The 26,196-nt window shown below is 41.6% G+C and overlaps 1 protein-coding gene across 4 annotated transcripts in view; it reads right to left on the minus strand.

The window, feature by feature from the left end:
• PRKN (parkin RBR E3 ubiquitin protein ligase) overlaps window positions 1–26,196 on the minus strand; it is a 1,207,207-nt gene that overhangs the window by 155,733 nt on the left and 1,025,278 nt on the right. For 3 of the 4 annotated variants that reach the window (XM_045009067.1, XM_045009066.1, XM_045009069.1), the window contains one exon: window positions 13,111–13,260. In XM_045009067.1, the coding sequence (XP_044865002.1) occupies window positions 13,111–13,260 (150 nt within the window). Of the gene's footprint in view, window positions 1–5,023; window positions 6,021–13,110; window positions 13,261–26,196 lie in introns of those variants that run through there. The other variant, XM_045009068.1, reaches the window with a different exon arrangement.

Raw genomic sequence — 26,196 nt, forward strand, 5'->3', positions numbered from 1 at the left:
TATATCTGTTAGTGTATAAGGTGCCACAGGACTCTTTGCTGCTTTTACAGATCCAGACTAACACGTCTACCCCTCTGATAAAGGATTGTCATGTCAATGAAAATTTGAGGTGGGGGGAGGTGCACTGGTACAGGAAGCCACAGTTGTGGCATTGAGTTTACCATGGCCATAACGATCTGCAGGGCGGTATTCAGAGTCAACAAGTGATTTGTGGGAGCTCTGTTTCCAGACAAGTGACCTGTATTCTCTGGTAGAGTAAACAAAGGTCAGTGAAGAGGTCCACAGAGTTTTTACGTTGAGTCCCCAGATTGTTCCTGCCCATTTCTGGATGAGGCTTACATGCACCTGCTTTTTGTCATGGATGTTTTTCAGTTTTGGTGGTTTGTGAGTTTCAGTCTAATATCACACCAAGGTATTTTGGAGGTGGAATGGTATCTTATCTGCTGGCCACGAAAGTACATATGCAGTTCTACCCTAGCCTTTCAATTGTTTTGACAGAGTGCTGACACAAGAGTCTTGATGGATTTGGGTTTAGCCACTAATATAAGAAATACACTTACTTGGTTTTAAAGTTCTTGGTTAGGATTTCTTCTATGATAGGTAAATCCCATGCTGGTGTTGTCGGAGCAATGTAATCAGCAAAGACAAATTTCTGTCATGATGTTTGGGGAAGGTTGATAACAACTTTCTTGTGGTCTGCCTTATTATGCGCCAAGTCATAATCAATGTTATTCACCAAAATTTTGGATTGCACAGCAATGGAAACAGCTCCCGTACAAAAAGTACTCCTCCCAGAGTCACTTTAACAGAACTGCACCCGACGAAGTGGGTATTCACCCATGAAAGCTCATGCTCCAATACGTCTGTTAGTCTATAAGGTGCCACGGGACTCTTTGCTGCTTTAGCAGAACTATACACCCAGCTCTACGAATTTGCCAACTGAATGTTGAAGGTGTGTCCCAATCTAAAAGTGACTACCTAGCTCATATTATGATCAACATCCTTGCCCTGCAAGAAACCCATATGAAAGATGATACTGAAGAATCATGCTGCTGGATTGTCGGCTACAATCTAGAGGCTTCCTTCCATTACCCAAGATATGGAATTGCCATATACCTCTTCAAACAGGGCATTGAGGATATGACATAATAGAGTCCAGGAGCAATTCCGGAGCCTTTGCCATCTCAATTATTTGCAAGATAACAGTAGTTAATGTGTATAAACCACCTAATACAAATTGGCTTCTCCCTCAATACCCACATTTTATTTCCTGGCTAAGTACATCCATGATTTCAATAGTCACCATATGATGTCAGGCTACCAAAGCAATGATACTGCAGGGCAAAGCACATGCAGAATGGTCATCAAACAAAGACACATACCTTCTTTTCAATGCAAAAAAAAAAAAGAGTCACTTTTCATTTTGCTCACTGAATCAGAGACTACAATCCAGATCTCTGCTTCCTCACCAAAGACACAGTTCAGAATCCATCAAGAACACATCCAGAACCATTTGTAGCCCAACAGGGCAAGCTTGCCTACTATATGTAATGGCTTGCCTTTATTATATTAAGCTGCTTTCATTATATTCAGCTGTACCCCAAGAAACCTTCAGGCCTGTATCCTGTAAAATGTTAGCTTAAGCATAAATTAGCATAAGCATGGTTAAGTAGGCCGTAATCTTTGGCGCAGATAAATGGCCTATGGTTACCTTTAGATTTTGGGAACTAAGGAGAGCTTGCTCAGTGGTAGGAGTTAGAATGTACCAATAAGTGTTACTGCAAGGAACATGGAAGTAATAACCGCAAATCCGCTTAAGCAAGGGGTAACAGGTATGATAATGATTTAAGATGGCAGTTACACATATCAATATGTTACCCTATAGCATAAGTACACTGCAATAGTATGTGGGTGAAAAGCTAAATTTGGGCATGGAGGACTGAGCATGAGCAGATGATGCTCAGGTCCTATAACAGGGCAGCCACCATGTGGTCTGGGGCCAGTTTTTTTCTGGGCTTCTTCCATCACTGTCTGCTTTCAACTACTTGATCCTTCAACTCATTGAGGAACTTGATCTACTGGCAGCCAGAGACAGGGCTGGCCCCTTTGTCTCTTACCACCAGGTCCTCAAGAAACGGTGTGAATATGCAATTCTAAAAGCTTATGCAAAGAATGCTACCACAGATAACTCCAATATTGTATTATCTCTACCTTTTTATAGGTTTCAGAGTAGCAGCCATGTTAGTCTGTATCCTCAAAAAGAACAGGAGTACTTGTGGCACCTTAGAGACTAACAAATTTATTAGTCTCTAAGGTGCCACGAGTACTCCTGTTCTTTCTACCTTTTTATGTGGCTTGGGTTCTCTCTGGCTTTGTTCATTATTTTAATAAAGATCTCTAAGGCTTTACCTTGCCCTCAGTGTGAATGTCTGTGTCATCCACCCTGAGACTCCTCACAAGATATTGAAGGCCGTAGTATTAGCTCTGTGTAGCCTGATTCTGGGGTAAGAACCTTATCACAGTCAGATCAATTGGCCATCGACACAAACATTATTAACCTTAAAAAGGGTCAGGCAGCACAATCTTGGTAACTTTCTACACAGTCTCCTTCTTAGGGAATGCACATGCTTCAGGTGGGACGTGACCAGGATTAATCACTGAATTTAGTCTGCTGGTTGGACCATTAACTTCCCCCGCCCATGCTGGGTACTGATAGGAAGTGTGACGTGAACACTGATCCATGCCTGCCTCTGCACAGTCAGCCTCAATCAGTGATAATCCACATAGGGACCGAACTCCCAGTAAATATGTCATCGTCCAAACCATGATTGAACTTTCAAAAGGCAAATGGGCCAGGATTCATTGGCACAATTTAGGCCACCATCAATGAGATTCCAGTGAAGCCCAAAAATTTCAATCGCTTCACCCAGCTCATTCAAATAATTGCAAGAAAAAACATCTCCAGTGGCTATTGAAAAAGATACACCCCATTCAGGAAACAAAAAATAGATTGGCTATTAAAGGACTACCAAATGTCTGGAGACCTGAACACTGCAAATTCCTTATGAGAATCATTGAATTTAGCATGCTATATAAGATAGGGCACAATGATTGAAGCTGTGGACTTTACTCACTCCAGCTGCAAAGGTTAGCTGTTATTGCATCAGCATGGGGCTGCAAACCCAGTGAAAATTCAAAATCCTGTAGTATCCACTGATACAATGACAAGAATGTTTCTTATGAACTCAAAAGCAGTACAGGACAAATCTACTAAGCTCAAAGTGCATAGAGTGCTTCAACTAATAGATGGTTCACTAACCACCTCCTCCCCCCATTATTGCCCATCATGGTTAAAGAGGTAAACACATATCTCTCACTTAGGAAAGCTGAAGGACATGATGGTGTCTTTCAAGAATTTCTTAAAAACCTCAGAGCTAAGGGACAGAAATGGTAGGCAATGCTGTTCTCTGATATCCATTCCTCGGGGTTTGTCCAGAGGCTCTGGTGAGAATCTATGACCATTGCTAAGACCGAGAACCCACCAGTAATCCATCACTGTATTGACCCATATTACTTCTCTGCATGTTGTACAAGCTCAGGGAAAGAATATTACTGGCAAGGATTATGCTGGTTATAGAAGCAATGTTACCAAATGAACAAGTGAGTTTCCAACCAAGCTGCACCTGCACTGACCAACCATTAACCTTAACACCACACACTGAGGCGGGAATTCCAGTGAAAACTTAAGACTGGTGAAGCTTTCTTTGACTTATCTGCCACCTGTGACTCTGTATGGAGGAATGGCCTTCTCCTGAATACCAGCAAAATTATCCTATGCAATGGAATGATAAAATTATTCCGAGACATTCTGACCAATTGTAGGTTTCACATGTTCCTTGATGACCAGGTCACCAAGCCATGCACTCTCAGTGCCACAGGGATCAGTCCTAACATCAATCCTATTTAACATTTACAATGTAGAGAAACTGTTTATGGGTTTCTCTGATAAACCAATGGAAAATTGCCAGAATTTGGCCAATGCTTTCAATGTGTTACATGGGACTGCACTTGCTTTTGTAAAGACTACATTATGGCAGAGCTTCATATTATTGCTTCTCTGAAACAAGTCTTCATAGACTCCACATTTATATAAACTGCTGTTGGGGGTTATCTGTCTATCTAGCTACTCCCCTTTCCTTCCTCTGGGCAGTAGTAATTCCCTCGGATTCCATCTGCTACCCTCCTGGTCCATCCAGGTACTGACTACTTGGAACTCAGGTAAATATTTCACACATTCTTTATTAAGGATGTGAGGCTACAGACACCGGAGCTCTACTTCAAGCCGAGTCACGGTGGAGTAACCTGACCAGCAGATAGCTCCAAAGAACTGGTAACAGAACACAGTATATATAAACAAAGTAACCAATTAAACACAGAGTCTGAGCTTGTTGGGTAAACAATTTAACAACAGCTCTTGATTAGTTAGGAACACCGGTGAACAAGATTCTGAGACTTGCATACTTCAGGCCAGGAGTCCCCTCTGCGTGCATGCAGATCCACAAAGGTCATGCAGCAGACACCTTGATTGACAGTCCTAGGCGGCACTTACTCTGTTGGACATATCCTGGTAGCACAGGCTACAACTGCTACTACTCTTTACATTTTAATTTGCACAGAGTGGATTCAGGCCCTGATTCTTCACTCTGTCTTGTGCAGTCATTTACATGAGTATAAAGTAGGTGCAGAACAATGCCAGATCAGAATTGCTATAAAAACTGTAGAAAACAATGCTCACATTGGGACCTGTTATATGTATCTATTTATGGGAGTTATTGCCTCTATGAGCCTTCTGATTATTTTTAAGTTCTTCTGAAACTGGCCCATTGGTTATTCCAAAAATTAAGCCAGAAACATAAGGAGGAAATTCTATTAATTCTTGTGCATTCAGAACTTTGAATTTATCCCACGGTGTTAGGTCAATAGGCTCATTCTAATCTTAAATCTTATCATTCTAATCCTGCCTTTTTATTCCATCTTTTCTCATTGATTAAGCAGTTCTTGCATTTTACAATAATGCAATAATACAATAGTGTGAATCCAAAGTCCCTGAGGATGCCTCCACAGGAAAGGCTCTATATAAGCCTACTTTGATTTTATTTATTTCTTTGGCATATATAAATAATCTTCTGCATTCAGCTTGTGTTTCGGATTCGTTGTCAAATGTGAAAAGTTTTTAGATGATTGCTCAAATAAGCCTGTTACATAATTAGGATCCTATCTTTGGTGTCCTCCAATCCCAGAAAACATATTCTTAGTTGATTGCATTATTGTCTCATCTCCTATGGCTCAATGATGTACATCTTTGTTCACAGCAAAATCTCACCACTTTATTGCCAGTTATGTTAATTTACAAATTCATTTTTATTTGCCTTATTTATTTTTAAAATGTAGTCAGTTTACAAGGACATAGCCTGAGTGGGGAGAGCCTCAGATGTTCCCTATGGTCCCAGAGGAGTCCTTTAGGACTGGAGTTTCTTTCTCTTTTTCTCCTTTCTCTTCTGATTTTAGAAATGATAGGCTGGATCGGGGATATGCATTCATCCGGCACACAGGGCTTGGTTTCATGTACAAACAGAATCCACTGGAGCTTTCTGCAATCAGTTTTTTACCTCCCCTTCTTTACTGATATTACACCCAACATCATACTTGACTGGCCATATGGTGACACCTCTCTCCATCAGAGGTGGTCTGCAGTGTTTCCGCACCCACCCAGTGGAGGCAGACAGCTTTATGTGCCACTTAAACCTGGACTTCAGACTTCATTAATGTCATGTAATATAATGGCTGAGCTACAGAAGACCTCTCTGACTCTGTCTTCATTCCTCAAGACATCACTCTGGATACCCTGTTCCACTGGCTTGGAGTGGGCAGAATGGAGTGGATTCCGAGTTCTCTCTGCTAACTAGATTACAGTGTCTATGTGGCACGTCACTTCTCCTTTCTAAGCCTCTTTTCCAAATCTGTAAAATAAATGCTTGAGGTGATCTGCTTGAAGCTACAAACATTGTATATCATGTTCACTTTCACATTTCATCTACAGTAAATGTCATGTCCCGCATTTTACCGGTGGAGAAACTGAAGCAGGCAGGTTGAACACCCAGAACTCCTAAGTAAGCCAGTGGCAAATCTGGGTGTTGAGCACCTCCAAAAATCAGATCCCAAATGACTTTTCAGGTAGCACTGTGGTCTAATGGCCTAGGTAAAGGACTGAGATTCAGGGAACAGGCCCTAAAACCAAAATTAAAAAGGTGTTTTAAATCTGAGCCCCATTTTATTTCAACTTTTCAACTTAAAAATGGATCATACAGAAATGGATAAAAATGGATCTATTTTTCTTTTGCAAAAGCAAATGGAGTGTATTCAGGAACAGACCCAGTTTTATTCCCTTCCACCCCTGCACCTCCATGTGCACAAACACAGTACTCGATAGCTGGTTCAAGTTTTGATTTATCACTTCTAGCAATAATTAGACTTAATCATGGTCTCTCCTAACACAACTTTCCTGACCAGTGTGAACACAGTGTTAGCCCCCGAGATCCATGTCAGAACTTTGTTGTAAAATCATGCTACGGATCAGAAAGGTTGGTAGCCTGTATACATTTGGCTGGTACAATTATCAGGCAACCCTCATCCGTGCTCCCCGCTTACCTCCCCCAAAAAGCCTTCCCACACTGTTTAGTGAAACTATACGAGGCTAGCACTGTTTCAGCCATAGTACAAACAGGATCACAGAGACACTCATTTGTTTTTTACTGCCATTCTTTCATATAGTTCTCTGTGCAGTTGGGAGGTAAAAGAAAAAAAAACAACAGGTATTCTTAGACACACTGAACTAAGTATAAGTAATTGATTTGTTCTCCTTATATAAACTATTTGTTTTGCTTTTTCTAGCAATAGGAACTAATACGGTTCCCGTTGTTAATAATGGAAACTTTCTCCTGATTGCTTTATCCAGTCACTGCTGACATCTGAATTTCATATCTGTCACAAGATCAATGAATTGCAATACTGAAAGGCATAGCCACTGGAAATGATGTTCTTTGTCAGTGGTATGGCATGTTAATTTCAGTGTGTTATTATAGGATAAGGGCGTTATTTAAACTCATCAGTATTCTACCACGTTAAAGACTCCTATGTTTTTACAGATCATTACAAACCATGTTAGACATTACCAGAAAAAAACAGAATTTCAGTCATTCTATGAAAGCCTGTCATATTTTAGCAATGAAACAACTTGCTTAGCTACTGAAGCATAATGTGTCAACAAGATGGAATTCCACTTTCTAGAGGCTAGAGTACCCACTCAATAGAAGAAAGCAATACATGATTACTGCCTAGAGCTTGTGGCATAATGCTAGCAACTCAGCATTTAGCAATAATGGAAAATGTCTGTCTCATTTTCATTCCCCTTGAAAAAAAGTCACAATACGATGTCCTGAAACACTTCTGCTGTGAGTCAGCTCCTTAATCTCAACAATATCCTCAAACATTACTTTGTCCATGATAATATATTTATGGCGGATCTTCTTAAAAGCACAAATGTAATAAAATGTAGGAAAAGAACAGAAAATTGAACTATAATAATGAAGAGTGGCCCTTCAATGTTAGTAGTGGATATTGGCTGTCTTCCTGATTTCTACTTTAAAGCTTCACAAATGACATAAGTCTTGAGGTCTTTTTGCTGTGTATAATTTTTCTTTTGTTTCTCACAAACCCAATGCTTCTCTCTCTCAGATTATATCTAGGGTAGCAGGCTCTATCATCACTTTTTTCCTCATCTTAAAACTGAGGCAAAGTTTCAGATTGTTGCACACACAGTTCTTTGTTACTCATTATAGTTTACTCATCTGATTACAGAGCTTAGTAGTTTGGAAAAAACTTGCAAGTATTTTTCTGAAATACCAATAATAGGTTTGACTGTCTTTATATTTTTAAATATCTTTAAAAATGTCTAATTTTACATGTCCACTAATGAAGTATAAAGGCATGTGATTTAACTGAACAGCTCCCTGTTTGCAAATAAAGTCTTCTACCTTAGGCAGATATAAATCATTCTTGACAAGGTACTGCATGTGAAACATTGTCCCAAAATCAGATAGTTTAAGAATGGTAGGTTCCCCCCAAATAAGGAGCATGCCGACCAGTGAAATGCACTGCATTTGTACTGAGAATACTTCTAAGTAACAGCTAAATGAACTCAAAGCTGTTTTCTACTACCTGCATTTGTATTTTGTTGTTTTTGTATGTTGTATTTTTGTTGTATTTTTGTATGTTGTATTTTGACACTATTATACTTAACACTAGAGCTGGTTGAAAATTTTCCAATGGAACAGTTTTCTAACAGAAAACACAGGGAATGTGTTGACTCAGTCAAAACTTTCAAAATAAACCAGGAAGGCAGGAAGGCAGACTGCCCGGTGGCCCACCAGCCAGCCAGCAAGAAGGCAAGTTGCCTGGCTCACTGAGCTCCCAGACTCCCCAGCTGCATTCCTGGCAGGCTGCCAGGCTTCCTAGGTTCTGAGCGTCCCCAGAGAATACACTGCAGATGATGTGCAAACTATTTTGATTGCTTTTGGTGTATGCTTCTTTAACTATGGAAAAATAACTAAAAAGCAAATAAACAGAATAAAAAGAACTGATACATGCAGTACCTAGCCTTAGCTATTGACATTGTACTCGAATACAATTTATTTTTCAGTGAATACTTGCAGTCCTGCAGTCTTAAAATTCCACCTACCCTGCAGGAAGGGAATGTATTTTTTTCAAGGACTCTGTTATTCAGTTGGAGGGTCCTTACAGAACATGAAATCTGCTGAAAAACAGGGGGAATTTTAAGACTCAATTTCTGTATTGTCGTTTCAAGCGTACAATATTTCTCGTGTCACTCGTAACACACGTCACACAGTAAGTTTGAGATTCTCACTCGTGGATTCTGTAATCAGCTGAGGAGGGCAGGAGGAAGGGCTACAAAGATACATATTATGATTCCCTGAACCTATAGCCATTTATACTGCCAGCCTAGTCCCCATCATAGTTTAGAGCAGCTTTAGGGCTGGCTGGCTGGCTTTGGCCACAGGTAGAAAGGTCTGCTACCAAGGATCACTGGAGAACAGTAGTACTCTGGCTACGTACCCTTGCTCTTAGCCATGCCCCCAATATGCACTCTACACCAAGATGGAGATGGAGAGAGTGTGTCTTAAATTATAGCTATGCTGGCTCTACACTATCCAAAGATTTCTCCTTCATTCTGTCTGGCTGGATCTGCTGGCTTTACACACCTTTTTTGCTGCTGGAGTGATGCAAAGGGACCATATCTTATGAGAGAATCTGAACCTGAAAAGTCTCTTCTACATCTCACTATAATAAATTAAGATTAGTGGTGTGAATTCTTCAGGTATGTGGACTGTATGTGTATACCAAAGCATCCATTTTAATAAGCAAGTAATATACTTTTTCTTGGAGCTCAGTTCTAACCTCATCAGGCTCTCTGTTTTTAATGCCAAGCTTGTCTTTGATATATAAGAAGTAATATCCTAGGATGGTAGAAAACAAGACAAAGATGTTTTATTTATAAAGCTTTCCTGGGCCTTGATTATCACAGCTTTTCCTGTACCCAGGCCAGTTGGTACAATCTGTAGTGTCTTTCATATTTTGTTGCTGTTTCCTTGTATTAAATATGTCAACATTTTACATCTGAGCAATAAAAGTAGAGAGATAGGTCTGTTGAATAGCAATGAAAGCAGAACAACAGTGCATAATGCTAATACCTTGGGAAATTAATTAATATTTTATGAGTAATAAAATGTGTGAAGGATTAGCCAAGACTGAAGGTCAATCAATGGCACCACTACATATGGAGCACTGTTCATAACTGAGAAAAAGATTTCTTCATAATGCTCCTCCAGTCAAAAATAAACATCTCCAGATTCACATTGCTCTTCTTATTTGCTTTAAAAGGATCAAAGCCTGATTGCAATGGACACTGTACAGAAGCATATAAAAGGACAGTTAATACCTTCTCTCTTAGAATGCACAACCAACCAACCATTTGTCTTATGGCCCTTTTTTGAACTTGTAAATTGTTGTCAATACAGTATACTATTATCTGCAAAGAGACTTGTGCCAAATGTTTGTCCCTTTTTTCCACTGTGGTAAAGAAAACTTCTTATCTGTGGAACTAATTCTGAAATCAGGTAGTTTATATACATGTTGACTACACCCCGAGGTCATGGCATACAATGCATCACATAACTCCTGCCATGAGGGTTCTGCAAAAAAAAAAAATCTTCTCTAAGGACTTTTTTTTTCTGCAGGGTCAGAGAGAGAATCAGAGCCACCCATTTCTGCCCTGTTCTCTCACACTTGGGTGTAGATTTTAGGAGAGTGCCCAGAATGTGGCTCTCAGACTGGGCTAACATTTCCAATCTTTGCCTGAATGAAGTGTGTCCTCTTCTCAACATCTCTTAACCCAAAACAACTGGTCAGGTAAAAGTTGAGTCTCATAATCTGGTCAGTAGCTACTAAAGCAAAGAGTACTTAAAAGAAAACATAACAGCGTGCTAAACGGGTCAATATATATAGCCTTTAAATTAGGTAAAGTAACTGGAGATTCAAAATGTTGAAGACTGAAGCTACAGAATGCAGTTTGATTTTTATCACTTTAAGGTAGAGAATAGAGCAAAAATTATTGGTGATTTTATTAAGGCTGTCAAGTGATTAAAAAAAGCGTGATTAATCGCACTGTTAATAATAGAATACCATTTATTTAAATATTTTTGGATGTTTTCTACATTTTCAAATATATTGATTTCAATTACAACACAGAATACAAAGTGTACAGTGCTCACTTTATACTTATTTTTATTACAAATATTTGCACTGTAAGAAACAAAAGAAATAGTATATTTCAATTCACCTAATACAAGTAGTGTAGTGCAATCTCTGTATCATGAAAGTTGAACTTACAAATGTAGAATTATCTACAAAAAACCCCGGTTACCTATCTTTTCATAACTGTTGTTCTTTGAGATGTGTTGTTCACGTCCATTCCACATTAGGTGTGTGCGTGCCGCGTGCACGAGCGTCGGAAACTTTTCCCTTAGCGGTACCCGTTGGGCCGGCGGGGCCCCCGCCTGAGTGGTGCCACTGAGCCGTGCATATATATCCCCGCTGGCCCTGTTGGGGCCCGCACCAGCAGAAGAACCTCTTCCACTTGGCGAGGTAATTCGCCCTGGTAGAGGGCTTCCTACTACCAAGTAGAACCTGCTGCACAGGAAGGGAGCACTGGCTCTCCAAAGCATGAAGGGGCATATGAATGTTTAGCATGTCTGGCACGTAAATATCTTGAGATGCTGGCTACAAAAGTGCCATGCAAACACCTGTTCTCACTTTCAGGTGACATTGTAAATACGAAGCAGGCAGCAGTATCTCCCATAAATGTAAACAAACTTGTTTGTCTTAGCGATTGGCTGAACAAGAAGTAGGACTGAGTGGACTTGTAGGCTCTAAAGCTTTACATTGTTTTGTTTTTGAGTGCAGTTATGTAACCAAAAAATCAACATTTGTAAGTTGCACTTCCATGATAAGGAGATTTCACTATAGTACTTGTATGAGGTTAATTGAAAAATACTATTTCTTTTGTTTATCATTTTTACAGTGCAAATATTTGCAATAAAAATATAAAGTGGGCACTGTACACTTTGTATTCCATGCTGTAAAATAAATAAATATATTTGAAAATGTAGAAAAAGATCCAAAAATATTTAATAAATTTCAATTGGGATTCTATTGCTTAACAGTGCAATGAATCACAATTAATTTTTTTAATGGCAGTTAATTTTTTTGAATTAATCATGTGAGTTAACTGTGATTAATTGACAGCCCTAGATTTTATCCTTTTTAACCAATCCTGAAATTTAATCTGAGGCATTTCTTTTTGTTTAGTCATTCTTGTTTCTCATTACTTTTCCACCCCTGCCCTTTATTTTGTAGCCCTGTGCCAGGTCAGAGAATCTGGGGAACTCCGTGTTTTACATGCACCACTGCATGGACAGATAGGAAGTTATACCAAGGTCGAGAGATGCTAACCTACTCATAGAAGAAAAGTTACTGTAACTTCCTAGTTCAGCAAACAATTCTTCTTCTGTGCTATCAGTTTGGGCAACATCAAAACTGCAGTAAAAAGTACATTTTCCATCCCAAAAAGACAACAGCAACAGCATGCTGCTATTTTATAAATATATATTTTCTCTCTTTCCACCGCCTCCATGGATTTAGTAATAGTATCAGGCACAGGAGGACTCCCTTGGTACCAGCATCAGTTAGTCACTTCAACCTATTATTTAGTACGGCCTTTTGTGTATAGAACTTTTTCCCCTCCAGCCCTTTCCTTTTAAGATACAGTGGTAATTTTATTCAAGAAAATGACTGATTCACCTGTTCTGACCTCTAAGCACAAAATATTTCCAAATGCTGCTCATTTTATTTTCCTACAAATACCATTCATTCTGCACATCCCTAGTTAAAAACGGTTTTTATGAGACAAAGCACAGAGGTTTCTGCATTAATCTTCATTATGTTTCTTAAAATATTCACACAAACAATGTCACTGAGATATCATTGACTGGTCATTCTCCCTCTCTCTTCATCCCCCTCACTAATCAAGAAGGGTGGTATTAATACAATAATAAATGGTTTGCACTAGATCTTATTCAATTTTGCTGAGTGCTGGGAGAAAAAAGTCAAAGCTCTTGGCTTGTCATTTGCACAGTTCAACTGCTCACTGTAACTACTTAGATCAGCAACTTCTCAAACCAATTAAAGCAAAGGATTCTGGGATGGACTTACTCTACATGACAAAGTAGTGATTTCTAGGCTCTGGTGCTGTATTAAAATTGTTTATTGAAAGCTACTGAGTCTCACTGTGGTATGAAGGGTAATTCAGAGTCATCAAAGTGAAAGGAAAATCCGTTTTTTTTTTAAAAGCTTCTTGTTAAATCCTGCAATCTCAATTGATTCCCAATGAGCTATAAGGAAAGTGCACAATCTTACCCCACAGCCCAGTCCATTGCTTGGCTCACATACTATTTTTCTCATGTCTGGTTCAGGAAGCAGGCCAGCACCACATGCTGGGGTAGGACACAGCACTCCGCCCATCTGCAGCACACATTCTTCTGCACCATAGCGCTGGTAGCGGTTGTACTGCAAGGCAAAATACATGTACTGTAGTTCAAGGAGCCTGGGGGGAAAATCCCAAACTTTTCTGCTCCAGTTTATCTTGCTCAATGATGTCAGCAGTTACAAGGATTCTTTTACACCGTAACTTCAGCTTATTTGTCAGACGTTTGGGGGCATCAAAGTACTGCCACATTGTTTCAATAAACAGGGTAAATGCCACAATGCTTCATTCCACATTAGATACAAATTGGGGGAGGAAATCAAAGAGCTGTGGCCAAAAATTAACAGTATAATGTGTCAGAGCCAAAAGTATCACATAATTACAAAAGACAACTTTCTTTTAAAAAACAAATTCCAGGTAGACAAACAGCCACAAAATCTTTCTCTGGGCAACAATGTATTTTAATTTCATGCATAGGTGTTTCTGTTTCTCATTGTAGTGTCAGTGTTTCACAGACATTCATTAAGTAGCCTCACAACACCAGGGAGGGAAGCATCTCCATTTTATAGATGGAGACACCAGAAAGTTAAGTGACCTATCCAAGTTTACACAGGAATTCTGTGACAGAGTCAGAAATAAAACCCAAATCCTATGAGTACTAGCCTAGTACCTTAACCATGACACCACTCTTCTCAGTCTATAAGGAAGAAGTATAAAGTGGATCATCTCTGCCATTTTTAATCAGTACCTTACTTCAGGACTGCTTGCAGAGTATGGGAGGCAGAAACTGATCTTATGTAAAGAAATATAAGGGTCTCTCTGGTTTATCATTGGGGTTGACCACAGCCAGAGAACTTGTTTTTAAACGTGACTGTCTTTGTCTACAGTAGGTGCTAAGGAGAATTGATCAAAACATGCAGGGAACATTTTCATCCAAATTTTGAATCTTAGGAAAATTTCAACAAACTCTACTAGTTTTAAGTGTTTTAATTAGCACATTAGTTAATGCATTTTAAAACCACCATTCATTTCAGAGTGTAGACAGACCTTAAAACAGATGGAACCCGGGTGTTAAAATACAGCCTGTGGGCTAGATCAGTCTAGCCTAATATATATTTACGTGGCTCTTGACCCTCCTGACATATTCAGATTGAAAGCTGAAATTTTGTGCATTTTTTAAAAAGTAAGAGTCTAGCCCTTGTGGTTGTGAAGAAAACCTTTAAAATGTTACATGAGGGTAAACCAATTGTGTTTTCTTCTTGAGTCTGCAGAGAGCCTGAAACAATAAAGGAGACAGGTTTGAACTCCTCTATCCACGTCACTAGAGAGTGTCAAGTAAATAACACTTTAATGTCATCATTGCACTGTCAATCACTGCAGAGGGTAAAATGGGGTATTGAAGAAAGGTCCAGAGAGATGTGGGAATGGAGAATTTACAACTGCAGGGAAGGAAATGCAGAGTGAAGAACAGAGAGGAAAGACAGGGAAGAAGGACACAAACAGAAAGGAAGATGGGGAAGAAGGAAGAGAAACAAAGGATAGAAATAAAAGTGGTCCAAATGGTAGATGTATTTTCCCACTGAGTGATAGTGAGTAAGTTGATTAAGTATGCAACAAATAATAACAACAAGAAGTTTAGTTATTATGTAAAGGCCAATTTCTATCCTTGAACTATGGCACACTTCTCTGTGATGTCAGCGGGCCTTCTGCTGAGGATGGAGGGTACACTGTCCTCAATTAAGGCCTCAGGCCACAGACCACAATGGTAAGTGGAGTTTGGCTCTCTCTGCTGAATGAGTTTGGCACTCTGGTCTAGATGGAATCTAAGCTGGTGTAACATTCACATTGCAGGTGCAAGAAGAAGTGTAAATTATACCAACTCACACTTCTGGTCTACACATTTGGTTTTTAGTCACTGGTGTAGCTGTAAAAGTATAAACCTCTACTGTAGTCATGATTGATGCCACTTCAGTAACTGGGTCTAGCTTACCCTGGTTTCAAATTAGGATAAGCTAAATGGATACAAATCAGCTTGCACCAGTGCAAATCATGTCTAAACTAGGGTTTTGCACTGATGCAGCAGTGGTTGGTAAAACTCCAGTGTAGAGCAGGTCTCAGTGAATCTGGCCCACTGCACAGTGAATAAATAAGAGAAAAAACTAAAAGGCAAGAGGGAAATGAGTTGGATGAATTTTTTCAGAAGATGGGGAAACGAGCTGAGGGTGTGCAAATATCACAAAACATAGTGTAATATTATAGCTTTAATGAAAAGATTTAGTGCTTCTTAAAATTCTACCTAATATATAACTCATGAAAATTTTGGGTGACTAAAACCACAACCACACCCAAACTATAGAAAAATGAAGCACTGAGTCCAAACCCCCACACAGGAGGATGCAAATGAGCACTTCAGCATAAACACAGGGGCTCCCATGCACATTTTGCAGGTACAATTTAGGAGGCCCCTCATCATTTTGCAGGAGTTACATGTTACAGTAACACATTCTTTTTCACTGTATTTTTTAAAACAAGTTTTGAAAGCCACAGTCAAGTTACCTAATATCCATGTTAAAAATAATAATCTTATATCCTGTTTTATAAAATCTTTTCCAAACAGTTGGGGAAATCCATAAAAAAAATACATCTCTCTTTATATTAAACAAAACAAAATACAAACGCTAATTGGAGAAATACACTTTTAAAGAAGAATCATGCAGTGTATAAGAGGCATGAGCAAATCAGTTGAAAATTGAGGATTAATATCTTATATGCTTTACAGCCTTCTTGCTAGAAAGGAATCTGAAGACATCAGCATTTAGAGAGGCATCTATGACACGTGTCTGCAAGGTCCCCTTGAACATGGGGGCTCAACGAGTCAAATGGTGTTTAACATTATTATGCATGAATCCATTTATCCCGGGGTAATGGGATAAATATTTAATGTTGGAATCTATCAATTTTCAACCAAGTTTGTGATTCTTGCAGTAAATATGTTGAGTGCTCTGAGTCATTCTGCTGGCCTTGAACGGAAGTGCTGGTAATCACAGCTGCAAAGCTCTCTGAGGACCTCATTTTTCTTCAGAGCACAGAGTGGACCTGAAGGTGAGGAGGGAGATTGTCTTACCCTGTCTTAAAAGGTAACATTCAATTGTGCTGAATGTTTGATTGTTAGTAGCTTCCTATTATAGACACAAACACCAGCAATACTATAGTTGAGGGTCTGTCAGCATTTCCATTATAAATCCTCAGCTGAAAAGAGAAAATGATCTCCAGTCTCAAACTTGACATAAAAGAAGTCAGCAAGATTTCTCCCCCCTTTAATAAAGAAATTTTCATGACAAAAATCAATTCTGTCTTTATAAGTTACATGCAGGAAAATGGATTTACAGGGTTCATTGGGAAAAAAGCATTATATTTTGTCCAACGAATTTGACATTTTATACTGGTTCAGCACAGAAACCATGCCAAATCATTATACAATTATAGCACTGTCAAGAGTGATTTTCATACCACAAAAAGCCAAATAAATGGATCAATTGGAAAACAGAGAAGATCCTACTAAATGCTTTGCACATTCTGCTATCCAGTTACAAACCTGTCTCCTATCTCTAGAGCTCAGATATATTTACAAAGTGTCATTTTCCAATATTTTTCTTTTCTGTCTATACTGTAGATGAATTAAAGGCCCAGACGTCAACTGAAAATGAAGAAGCAGAATCTGTACAAGTCTACTATCATAACCAAAATCAGTTATATTCTAATATACATTGTATTCTATGGTTATAGAACGAAATATCTCACTTTATATTACAGGTACATTTATAAAGAGCTTATAAAGGGTTAATACACAACGAAGAAGTGCTTAAATCATTTGCTATAGAATTCAAGAGGGCAACGGATTGCTGTCAGAGGGCAGCCCTAACTGCAGTGCCCTCTTGCAACAGGCCCTGGCATGACTGGTGCACCCATTTCTCCTCTGAGGTAATCCAAAGACTATACTTTAGGCTGTCTTGCTTCAATAGTACCCCTCCATGGGGCAGGGTTTATTACAAGAACACAGTACAAATAGTTCAAAATTCAAGTCCCCAAATGTAATTTGCACTGGGGTGATAAACAAGTAATCTTTAAAATCACATATCCTGAGGGCCATTGATGTAACACAGACCACATTCCAGTGTCTTCCATCATGCCTGGATTCTTCCTTGGTCCTCTTCTGTCCCTCTTTCAGGACAGCCTCCGCAGCCCTTCCAGCTGGAGTGCAACCCCACTCTTCCTAGCAGGAACCCCCACAGCATTTCTGATGGGTGACCTTCCGCACAAGAGGAGCATCCCTCACTCCTCCTGACCCTCTCTTTGTTCTTCTGCGTCCAGCTCTCCAGTACAGAGACGTCAGCTGCTAAACCTCACCAGTGCTCTCCCTTCCTTCAGCCCTCTCTAGCCCTCGACTTTGGCATTCTGGCTTAGAGCCAGCAGGCACCTCCCTGTGCTGCTACTCCTGCCATCATTCCATCTATCTGCCTTGGAGACAACAGCCAGCAACCCCTCTTTCTGCCCTCTTTTCCTTCAGCCTTCCCCCCAAAAACACCTTCTGTATCTGGCAGCTCTCACCTGCCTCTTTTCCTCACTCTCACTCAGGGAGCTCAAATTCACTGGGTGTCTGAAAGTCCTGAGGTGCTGCCCTACCTCTTAATTGCCAAATGCCCAGCGCCAGTTCTGGCACAGGGGAGCTGGATCCACTTCATTTTCTGGGGCCAGCCACCCAGTGACAGTTGCATACAATCATGGGTTAGAACTCTCTCTAATACCTTCTACTTAGCATTATGTGTAACACATAGAACTCATAGCTGTAACGTATTTACAACAGGTGAAATTTTTGTAAGTGCCTAAGTGATTTAGGAGCCTAGCTCATTTTCAGAAATGATCGGCAAAATACACTTGGCAATAGGTCTTAGGCTCCTAAATCACAGAGGCACCTGTGAAAACATTACCCACCTATTTATCATTTATGAACACCTTATAAATTATTTATGGATGTATCCTTAATATCAATTGGAACTGAACAAACTGTACTTAGGATAATGTATAGTCCACCATTTCCAGCCAACTTCTGAATGATCTAATGGATGGGGCACTGAACTGGACAGCTATTCAAGAGAGTTGGATTCAATTTTTGACTCAGCCACACACTTTATGGGTAACTTTAGGTAAAACACTTGATCTACTCTGCACCTCCATTTCCCATCTGTAAAGTGGGGGTGATACTTCCCTACCTCATAGGGATGTCGCAAGGATAAAAATCCATTAATAACTGAGAGGTCATCAGGTACTATGGTGATGAGGGCCATAAAAACAGAAAGAAATTCAAGTTTTCTCAAACAACCATTTAATAATGACACCAGGCATGGAAGGAATCAACCACAAGCCTTCCACCATTGTTAGAAACTAGCTTTAAAAGTAATCTGATGTAAATTTGTGAGGCATTCAGATATTGCTGTGATGAAAACCACAGAAATATCTATAAGTAAGTAACCGGAGACTGCTGATTTTCATACATGCATAAACAAACACGGAAAAAATTTGTATTGCGTAAATTTCCCAATTAACAGCATTTTAAAAAATGCTTAAACTACACTTAAAATTGTGATTAATTTTAAGTGACAAGCACTCCAGCAACTAAGTCTTTTGCATGAAAAATATATTAATGCTACAGGAGAACAATCCGCTGAGGAGTTCTGGAAGGAGATCAGATCATTCTGGGGACTGGAAAGGGGACATGGTAGCCTATCACTTTTATGACACAGATTTGAATGCAGCAAGGTTGCTAGTAATCAAAAATGACAAAAGCTGAGGGTATTTGAAGTTTTTGGGCATTTAATATATTTGGAACTTTAAAGGGCCAATTTACCAAAGCTGAAAGCAATGGTTAGCATAACTGAATGGGAATCCACATTTAAAGTGTGGGTGTTTACAAAAACTGTGTATTGTTCAAGGACATCCAACTGGATGTCCAAAAAGCCACATTTCCACAGACATAAAACCAGGTATGCTGGCCAAAAAGCCATACTAGTTAAAAGGAGATTTGGAAGCGCTGCTAAAACATATATAAAATCAATATATAAAAGGAGGAAAAATACAGGAAAAGGGCAATGAATATAAGCTACAAGTTAAAAAATGTAGGTGTCAAGAGAAGCTAAAGGAATCCATGAAATATCAATTGGCCAGTAAGATTAAACACAATACGATGGCATTTTAAAAACATATTAGGAAACAAAAACAACAAAAATCCCTCGGCCAGGTATAAGTCCGTTGCTAGATGTGGATGTTAAAATTGTAAATAATGCTGTAGAAAAGGCAGAAATGTTCAATAGATATTTCTTTTCTGTACTTGAAATGAAGCAGGAGAAAGTATCCATCCCATATGATGTTGTGGATGGAATAGAAAGTTTACCATCTGTGATAAAGGAGGATGTGAGTCAGCAGCTGCTCAAATTAAACATTTTCATTTCCACAGGACTGGATTACTTCCATGTAAGAGTCTTAAAAGAAATACCTGAGGAACTCTCTGCATCACTGTTATTTTTTATATTTTAAATAAATCTTGGAAACCTGGGCCAAGTCCAAAGGATTAGAGGCCTACCAACGTAGTTCCAATATTTAAAAAGGGTTAAAAGGATAACCCAGGTTAGCCTGATGTTGATTCTGGATAAAATAATGGAAAGGTTAATTTGGGACTCTATCAATAAGAATTAAAGGCTAAAAATAGAATTTTTGCCAGTCAGCATAATTTCATGGAAGGTTATGTCTTATCAAACAAACCTGTTGTCTTCTTTAAAAAAAAACAAAAACAACCAACGCCCCCCGCCCCCAAATCCAAGATGATAACATGTCTGATTTTAAAAAGACAACTGTGGTGATATAGTATACCTTGATTTCTCCAAGGCAGTGGTTCCCAAACTTGTTCCACTGCTTGTGCAGGGAAAGACCCTGGTGGGCCGGGCCAGTTGTGTACCTGCTGCGTCTACAGGTTCGGCCAATCGCGGCTCCCAGTGGCCGCGGTTCGCTGCTCCAGCCCAATGGGAGCTGCTGGAAGCGACGCAGGCTGAGGGACATACTGGCCACCGCTTCCAGCAGCTCCCATTGGCCTGGAGCAGCAAACCGCAGCAACTGGGAGCTGAAATCGGCCAAACCTGCGGATGCGGCAGGTACACAAACCGTCCCAGCCCACCGGGCCCGGGCTTTCCCTGCTCAAGCGGTGGAACAAGTTTGGGAACAACTACTCTAAGGCATTTGACTTAAAATAAAAAAATATACCTACCTCATAGAACTGGAAGGGACCCTGAAAGGTCATTGAGTCCAGCCCCCTGCCTTCACTAGCAGGACCAAGTACTGATTTTGCCCCAGCTCCCTAAGTGGCCCCTTAAGGATTGAACTCACAACCCTGGATTTAGCAGGCCAATGCTCAAACCACTGAGCTATCCCTCCTCTCCCTTAGAGCTTGTCTTCACTATGGGCTAAATTGGCACTGCTGTGATTGATGCAGTGGCATTGATTTAGCAGGTCTGGTGAAGACGCGATAAATCAATGGGAGAGTGCTCTCTTGTCGACTTCAGTACTCTACTTCAATGAGAGATGGAAGCTATGTCGATGGGAGAGCATCTCCCAATGACACAGAGCGGTGTAGAAACCATGTTAAGTCGATGTAAACTACTTCAACTTAAGTTGCGTAACTTAACCCTTTAGTCTAAACAAGGCCTTAGTTCCACATGACATTTTGAGTGAAAAGCTTGCATTATGTGGAATTAACAGGACACACATTACATGGTTTAAAAACTGGCTCACTGACAAATCTCAAAATGTAGTGTTAACATGGAGACATCAACGAGTGGGAAAATTTCTTGCAGGGTTCCAGAGGGACTGGTTCTCAGTCCAATAATATTTAATATTTTTATCAATTATCTAGATGATTACATAATATTCTTTGTTGGTAAAGTTTGCACAGGACACATAGATTGGTGTAGTACTAAATAATGAGGAGGACAGGTCTGATCTGAATCACCTGGTAAAATGCTCACAATCCAACAAAATCTATCTTAATACAGCAAAATGCAAGATAATACATCTGAGACATAGAATGAAGGTCTGTAACTACAGGATGCGGGAGACTGACATAGAAAGCAATGACTCAGAAAAGGACTTGGGGATCATTGAAGATAACCATCTGAAATTGAGCTCTCAGTGCAAAGATGTGGCAAAAAGGGCTAAAGCAATCTCTGGATGTATAAAAAGGGGAAAATCAAACAGAAGTAGGGAAGTGATTTTGCCTCTATACACAGCATTGGTAAGACCACTGCTAGAATACTATGTCCTGTACTGGCGTCCATGTTTCATGAAGGATGTGGAAATATGGGAGAGAGTTCAAAGGAGGGCCACAAAAATGATCCAGGGACTGGAAAACTAGCCTCACGATGTGAAGCTTAAGGAGCTCAACCTATTCAGTTTACCAAAGAGAAGGTTGAGAGGTGATTTGATCACCATCTATAGGTACTTACACATGGAAACAATATTCACTAGAATGAAGTAGCTTCTAATCTTGCTGACAAACAAGTCTGATTAATAACAAGATTCACTAGCTGGAAGCTGAAGTTAGACAAATACAATCTTGAAATAAGATGCAATTTCCTAGCAGTGAGTTTAATTACACATTGTAACAGTGTAACTCACCATTGCTTGGAGTCTTTAAGACAAGAATAGATAGCTTTCTAAATGATATGATTTAATTCAGGTATTAGTGGCACCTCAGTCTCTCCTATTCTCTGCCTATGGCACACAGCAGTTTCGTCTCCTCAGTCTGAAATACTTCTGTCTAATGGAAGTCTCTGGACTCAGTACTGGGGTATTTAAGTGAAATCTGATGGTCTGTGTAACCCAGGAGGTCATACTAGATAATCTGATGGTCCCTTCTGGCCTTAAACTCTATGAAAAGTCTATGTAAAATACGTTGGTTATCCCAGGCCATTTCCTAGCTGAAAGGTATTCAGAGCAAAACCAACCAACCAAACACAAAAACTAAGGCCTGGTCTACACTAGGACTTTAATTCGAATTTGGCAGCGTTAATTCGAACTAACCGCTCAACCGTCCACACCAGGAAGCCATTTAATTCGAACTAGAGGGCTCTTTAGTTCGAATTTGGTACTCCACCCCGACAGGTGGAGTAATGCTAAATTCGACATGGCTAGCTCAAATTAGGCTAGGTGTGGATGCAAATCGAACTTAGTAGCTCCGGGAGCTATCCCACAGTGCACCACTCTGTTGACGCTCTGGACAGCAGTCGGAGCTTGGATTCTCTGACCAGCCACTCAGGAAATGACCCGGGAAAATTTGAATTCATTTTCCTGTCTGGGCACTTTGAATCTGACGTCCTGGCTGGACATCGGGGCGAGCTCCGCAGCACCTGCAACGATGCAGAGCTCTCCAGCAGAGGAGTCCGGCCAATCCAAGAATAGAAAGAGGTCCCCAGCATGGACTGACCAGGAAGTCATGGATCTGATCGGTGTGTGGGGCGAGGAGTCTGTGCTGTCGGAGCTGCGCTCCAGCAAGCGGAATGCAAAGACCTTCGAGAAGGTCTCCAAAGCAATGATAGAGAAAGGATATAGCCAGGATGCAATGCAGTGCCGCGTGAAAATCAAGGACCTGAGACAAGGCTACCAAAAAGTCAGAGCGGCAAACGGACGCTCCGGAGCCCTGCCCCAGACATGCTGCTTCTACGAGGCACTGCATGCCATTCTAGGTGGGTCTGCCACCACTGCCCCACCAGTGACCGTGGACTCAGTGGATGGCATAGTGAACCTGGACAGTTCCTCCTCGATGTTCGCCGATGTGGAAGATGAGGAAGGGTCTGTGGAGGACGGCGCAGGCGACAGCCAACACAATACCGCTTTCCCTGACAGCCAGGATCTCTTCATCACCCTCACAGAGATCCCCTACCAACCCTCCCCGGCCGTTAACCCGGACTCTGAATCAGGGGAAGGATCAGGCGGTAAGTGCTATAAACATGTAAACATTTATTTTTTATAAAACAGGTATAAAAAAATAGAAATACTATATATAAAATTTTCAATTAAAAACTATATGAAAAGTAGGTCCACACATATAGGGATTGAACAATAATCCTCCAGAGACAATTCAAGAAAGGTCTCATTTAGGTCCTCGAAAAGCCTCCACAGGAGGTTCCTGGGGAGAGGTGCCTTGTTGGGTGCTCCGTGGAAGCACACTCTTCCGCGCCAGAACATCCTTATGTACATGGGAATCATCGCCTCCACAAGCATGGCCGCATATGGTCCTGGTCTCTGCAGGGCTTCCCTTAGCATCCGCTCTTTGTGACTCCGAGGGACCCGCATCAGGGTGATCTCGTTCATGAAATGCTGCATCTAATTAGGGCAATTAGTGTATTGTTACTGTTGTGAATGGTTGACTTTTACTTTGCATAACAATGACCCTCGCTTAACAGCCACGTGTTGTAGGCCACATAGGAAAAGCATACATTGATCTTTCCCGTGCACTGGCGGGAGTGGCTGGAAAAGGGTCAGAGTATATGATTTCCAGATTGCCTTTAGCGGGAGGGCACAGCTATCCATTAACTGATAAGCAGAATGTACTGTAAGGCTTACCAGGACTGTCTGCTAGACGGATTCAGCTGTCTCTCCCCACTTGTCTGCTCTCCTGTGCAATGCCGCAGCCAATGAGAGCGTATTCCGAAATCTCGAACTTGTCCTGAGATCTCGTGAGACTTGTTGCCCTGTATGGTCTTGTTCAGAGAAACTGACTAGACTGTGTTCACTGTTCGCAAACATGTATCTGTTCAAGGAAATCAGTTACTTTTCCCATCACACAGCTTCGGCTCTTTCCCGGACTGCCCCGGCATCCCCCTCGCAGAGGCTGGCGCAGATTAGGCGGCGAAAGAAAAAGACTAGGGACGAGATGTTCGTGGAACTGATGGCTTGCTCCAGAGCCGAGGCGGCAGAGCAGAGACAGTGGAGGGAGACCCTATGTCAACAGCATCGCACACACATCGAACGGGAGGACAGGTGGCGGCAGGAAGACCAGCAGGCGACTCAAACGCTGCTTGGCCTAATGAGGGAGCAAACAGACACGCTCCGGCGCCTTGTTGATGTTCTGCAGGACCGCAGGCAGGAGGACAGAGCCCCCCTGCAGTGTATCTGCAACCGCCCTCCCCCGCCAAGAAGTCCTGCCCCCCCCTCACCCAAAAGTACAAGACGGCGGGGCGTTAGGGGCCGTGAGAACTGTCACTGCACCACTGCATAGCGCTAATGTACCACACACCTCTCACGCTATAAATTTGTAGAAGTGCTTCCCTTACAGGCTCACCCAGTCCCAAATCCAAGTTTCATCCCCCCAGTGTGTATTAGATTATTAAAAGCTGTTTGCTGTTATTCACTGTTTCGGTCACGTCTTTCATGTCAGAGGATTTTTTTGTGTGTGGGGGGGGAGGGGATTTATAATTGCACGGTATAGCCTACATTACCAGGGTACAGACTTGGGGCCATGATCAACTGCAGGGCACACACACACTGCAGTCAGTAGGCACCAGGGTCACTCTGTGTGGTGTATGCTGCCCCGGGTCATTCTGTGATGTGTATGCTTGTCCAGGGTCCTAGCGCCTGCCACCCCCTTAATGTTAAGGCACGCTGCCCTTACCATGCACTTCCACCGTAGCAACGAGCCTCTCCGCTGCCCTGAGCCCCAACAAGAGCCCTCATCCACGGACAGATAGTCACCCTTCCCCCACACCCCTCACCCCTTCCTACGCCCAAACCCGCAGCCCACTGCCGTCATCCAAACCCCTATCCAAAGAAGGCACCACTCGCCCCTTCCTGCAAACCCACCCCTTCCTGCAAACCCTCCCCTTCCTGCACAACCACTTGCAACCGTCCCCCACCCCAGAGACCTATGTAGGAGCAGGAGGATGTCATTCCTCTATGGAACAAGCGGTCTGTACATCAGTGCACACCGTGCCCAGCACAGTATGCGTCCATGTTTCAACACCTGAACAGAAATGCAAAGTAAAACAAAGATTTATTAATAATGAGTGTTACAATTAATTTGCTTTAAAACGTGCTTTGGAAGTGGGGGAAACTTGGAGAACGGGGTATGTAACCGCAGATCGAAATCGACACATACAGACACAGGCCCAGGGTCAGTTTCTCTTGAAAGCAAGTGGAGAGTCATAGGTTACCCTGCTCTCCGAGGAAACTTGCTTTCAAAGCCTCCCAGATACACAGCGCTTCCCGCTGGGATATTCTCTCAGCACGGGTGTCTGGCTGAGCGTAAACTGCAGCCAGGCGATTTGCCTCAACCTCCCATCCGGACAAAAAGGTCTCGCCCTTGCTCTCACAGAGATTGTGTAGCACACAGCAAGCAGCAATAACTACGGGGATATTCTTTTCGCTGATGTCCGAGCGAGTCAGTAAGCTCCGCCATCTCCCCTTGAGATGTCCGAAAGCACACTCCACCACCATTCTGCACTTGCTCAGCCGGTAGTTGAAGAGTTCCTTCTCTCTGTCCAAGGCGCCTGTATAGGGCTTCATGAGCCAGGGCATTAGCGGGTAGGCTGGGTCCCCGAGGATCACTGTAGGCATCTGCACATCCCCAACCGTTATTTTGTGGTCCGGGAAGAAAGTACCTGCCTGGAGGCGTTTAAACAGACCAGAGTTCCTGAACACACGCGCGTCATGAACCTTGCCCGCCCACCCAACGAAGATGTTGGTAAAACGTCCCCTATGGTCTACCAGTGCTTGCAGCACCATTGAAAAGTAGCCCTTTCGGTTAATGTACTCGCTGTCCTGGTGGGCTGGTGCCAGGATAGGGATGTGAGTCCCATCTATAGCCCCACCGCAGTTTGGGAATCCCATCGCGGCGAAGCCATCTATGATGTCCTGGACGTTTCCGAGAGTCACTACCTTTGAGAGAAGTTGCTCAACGATTGCGTGGGCTACTTCAA

This window comes from Mauremys mutica, chromosome 3, assembly GCF_020497125.1.
Source record: "Mauremys mutica isolate MM-2020 ecotype Southern chromosome 3, ASM2049712v1, whole genome shotgun sequence".
Taxonomy (NCBI): Eukaryota; Metazoa; Chordata; order Testudines; family Geoemydidae; genus Mauremys; species Mauremys mutica.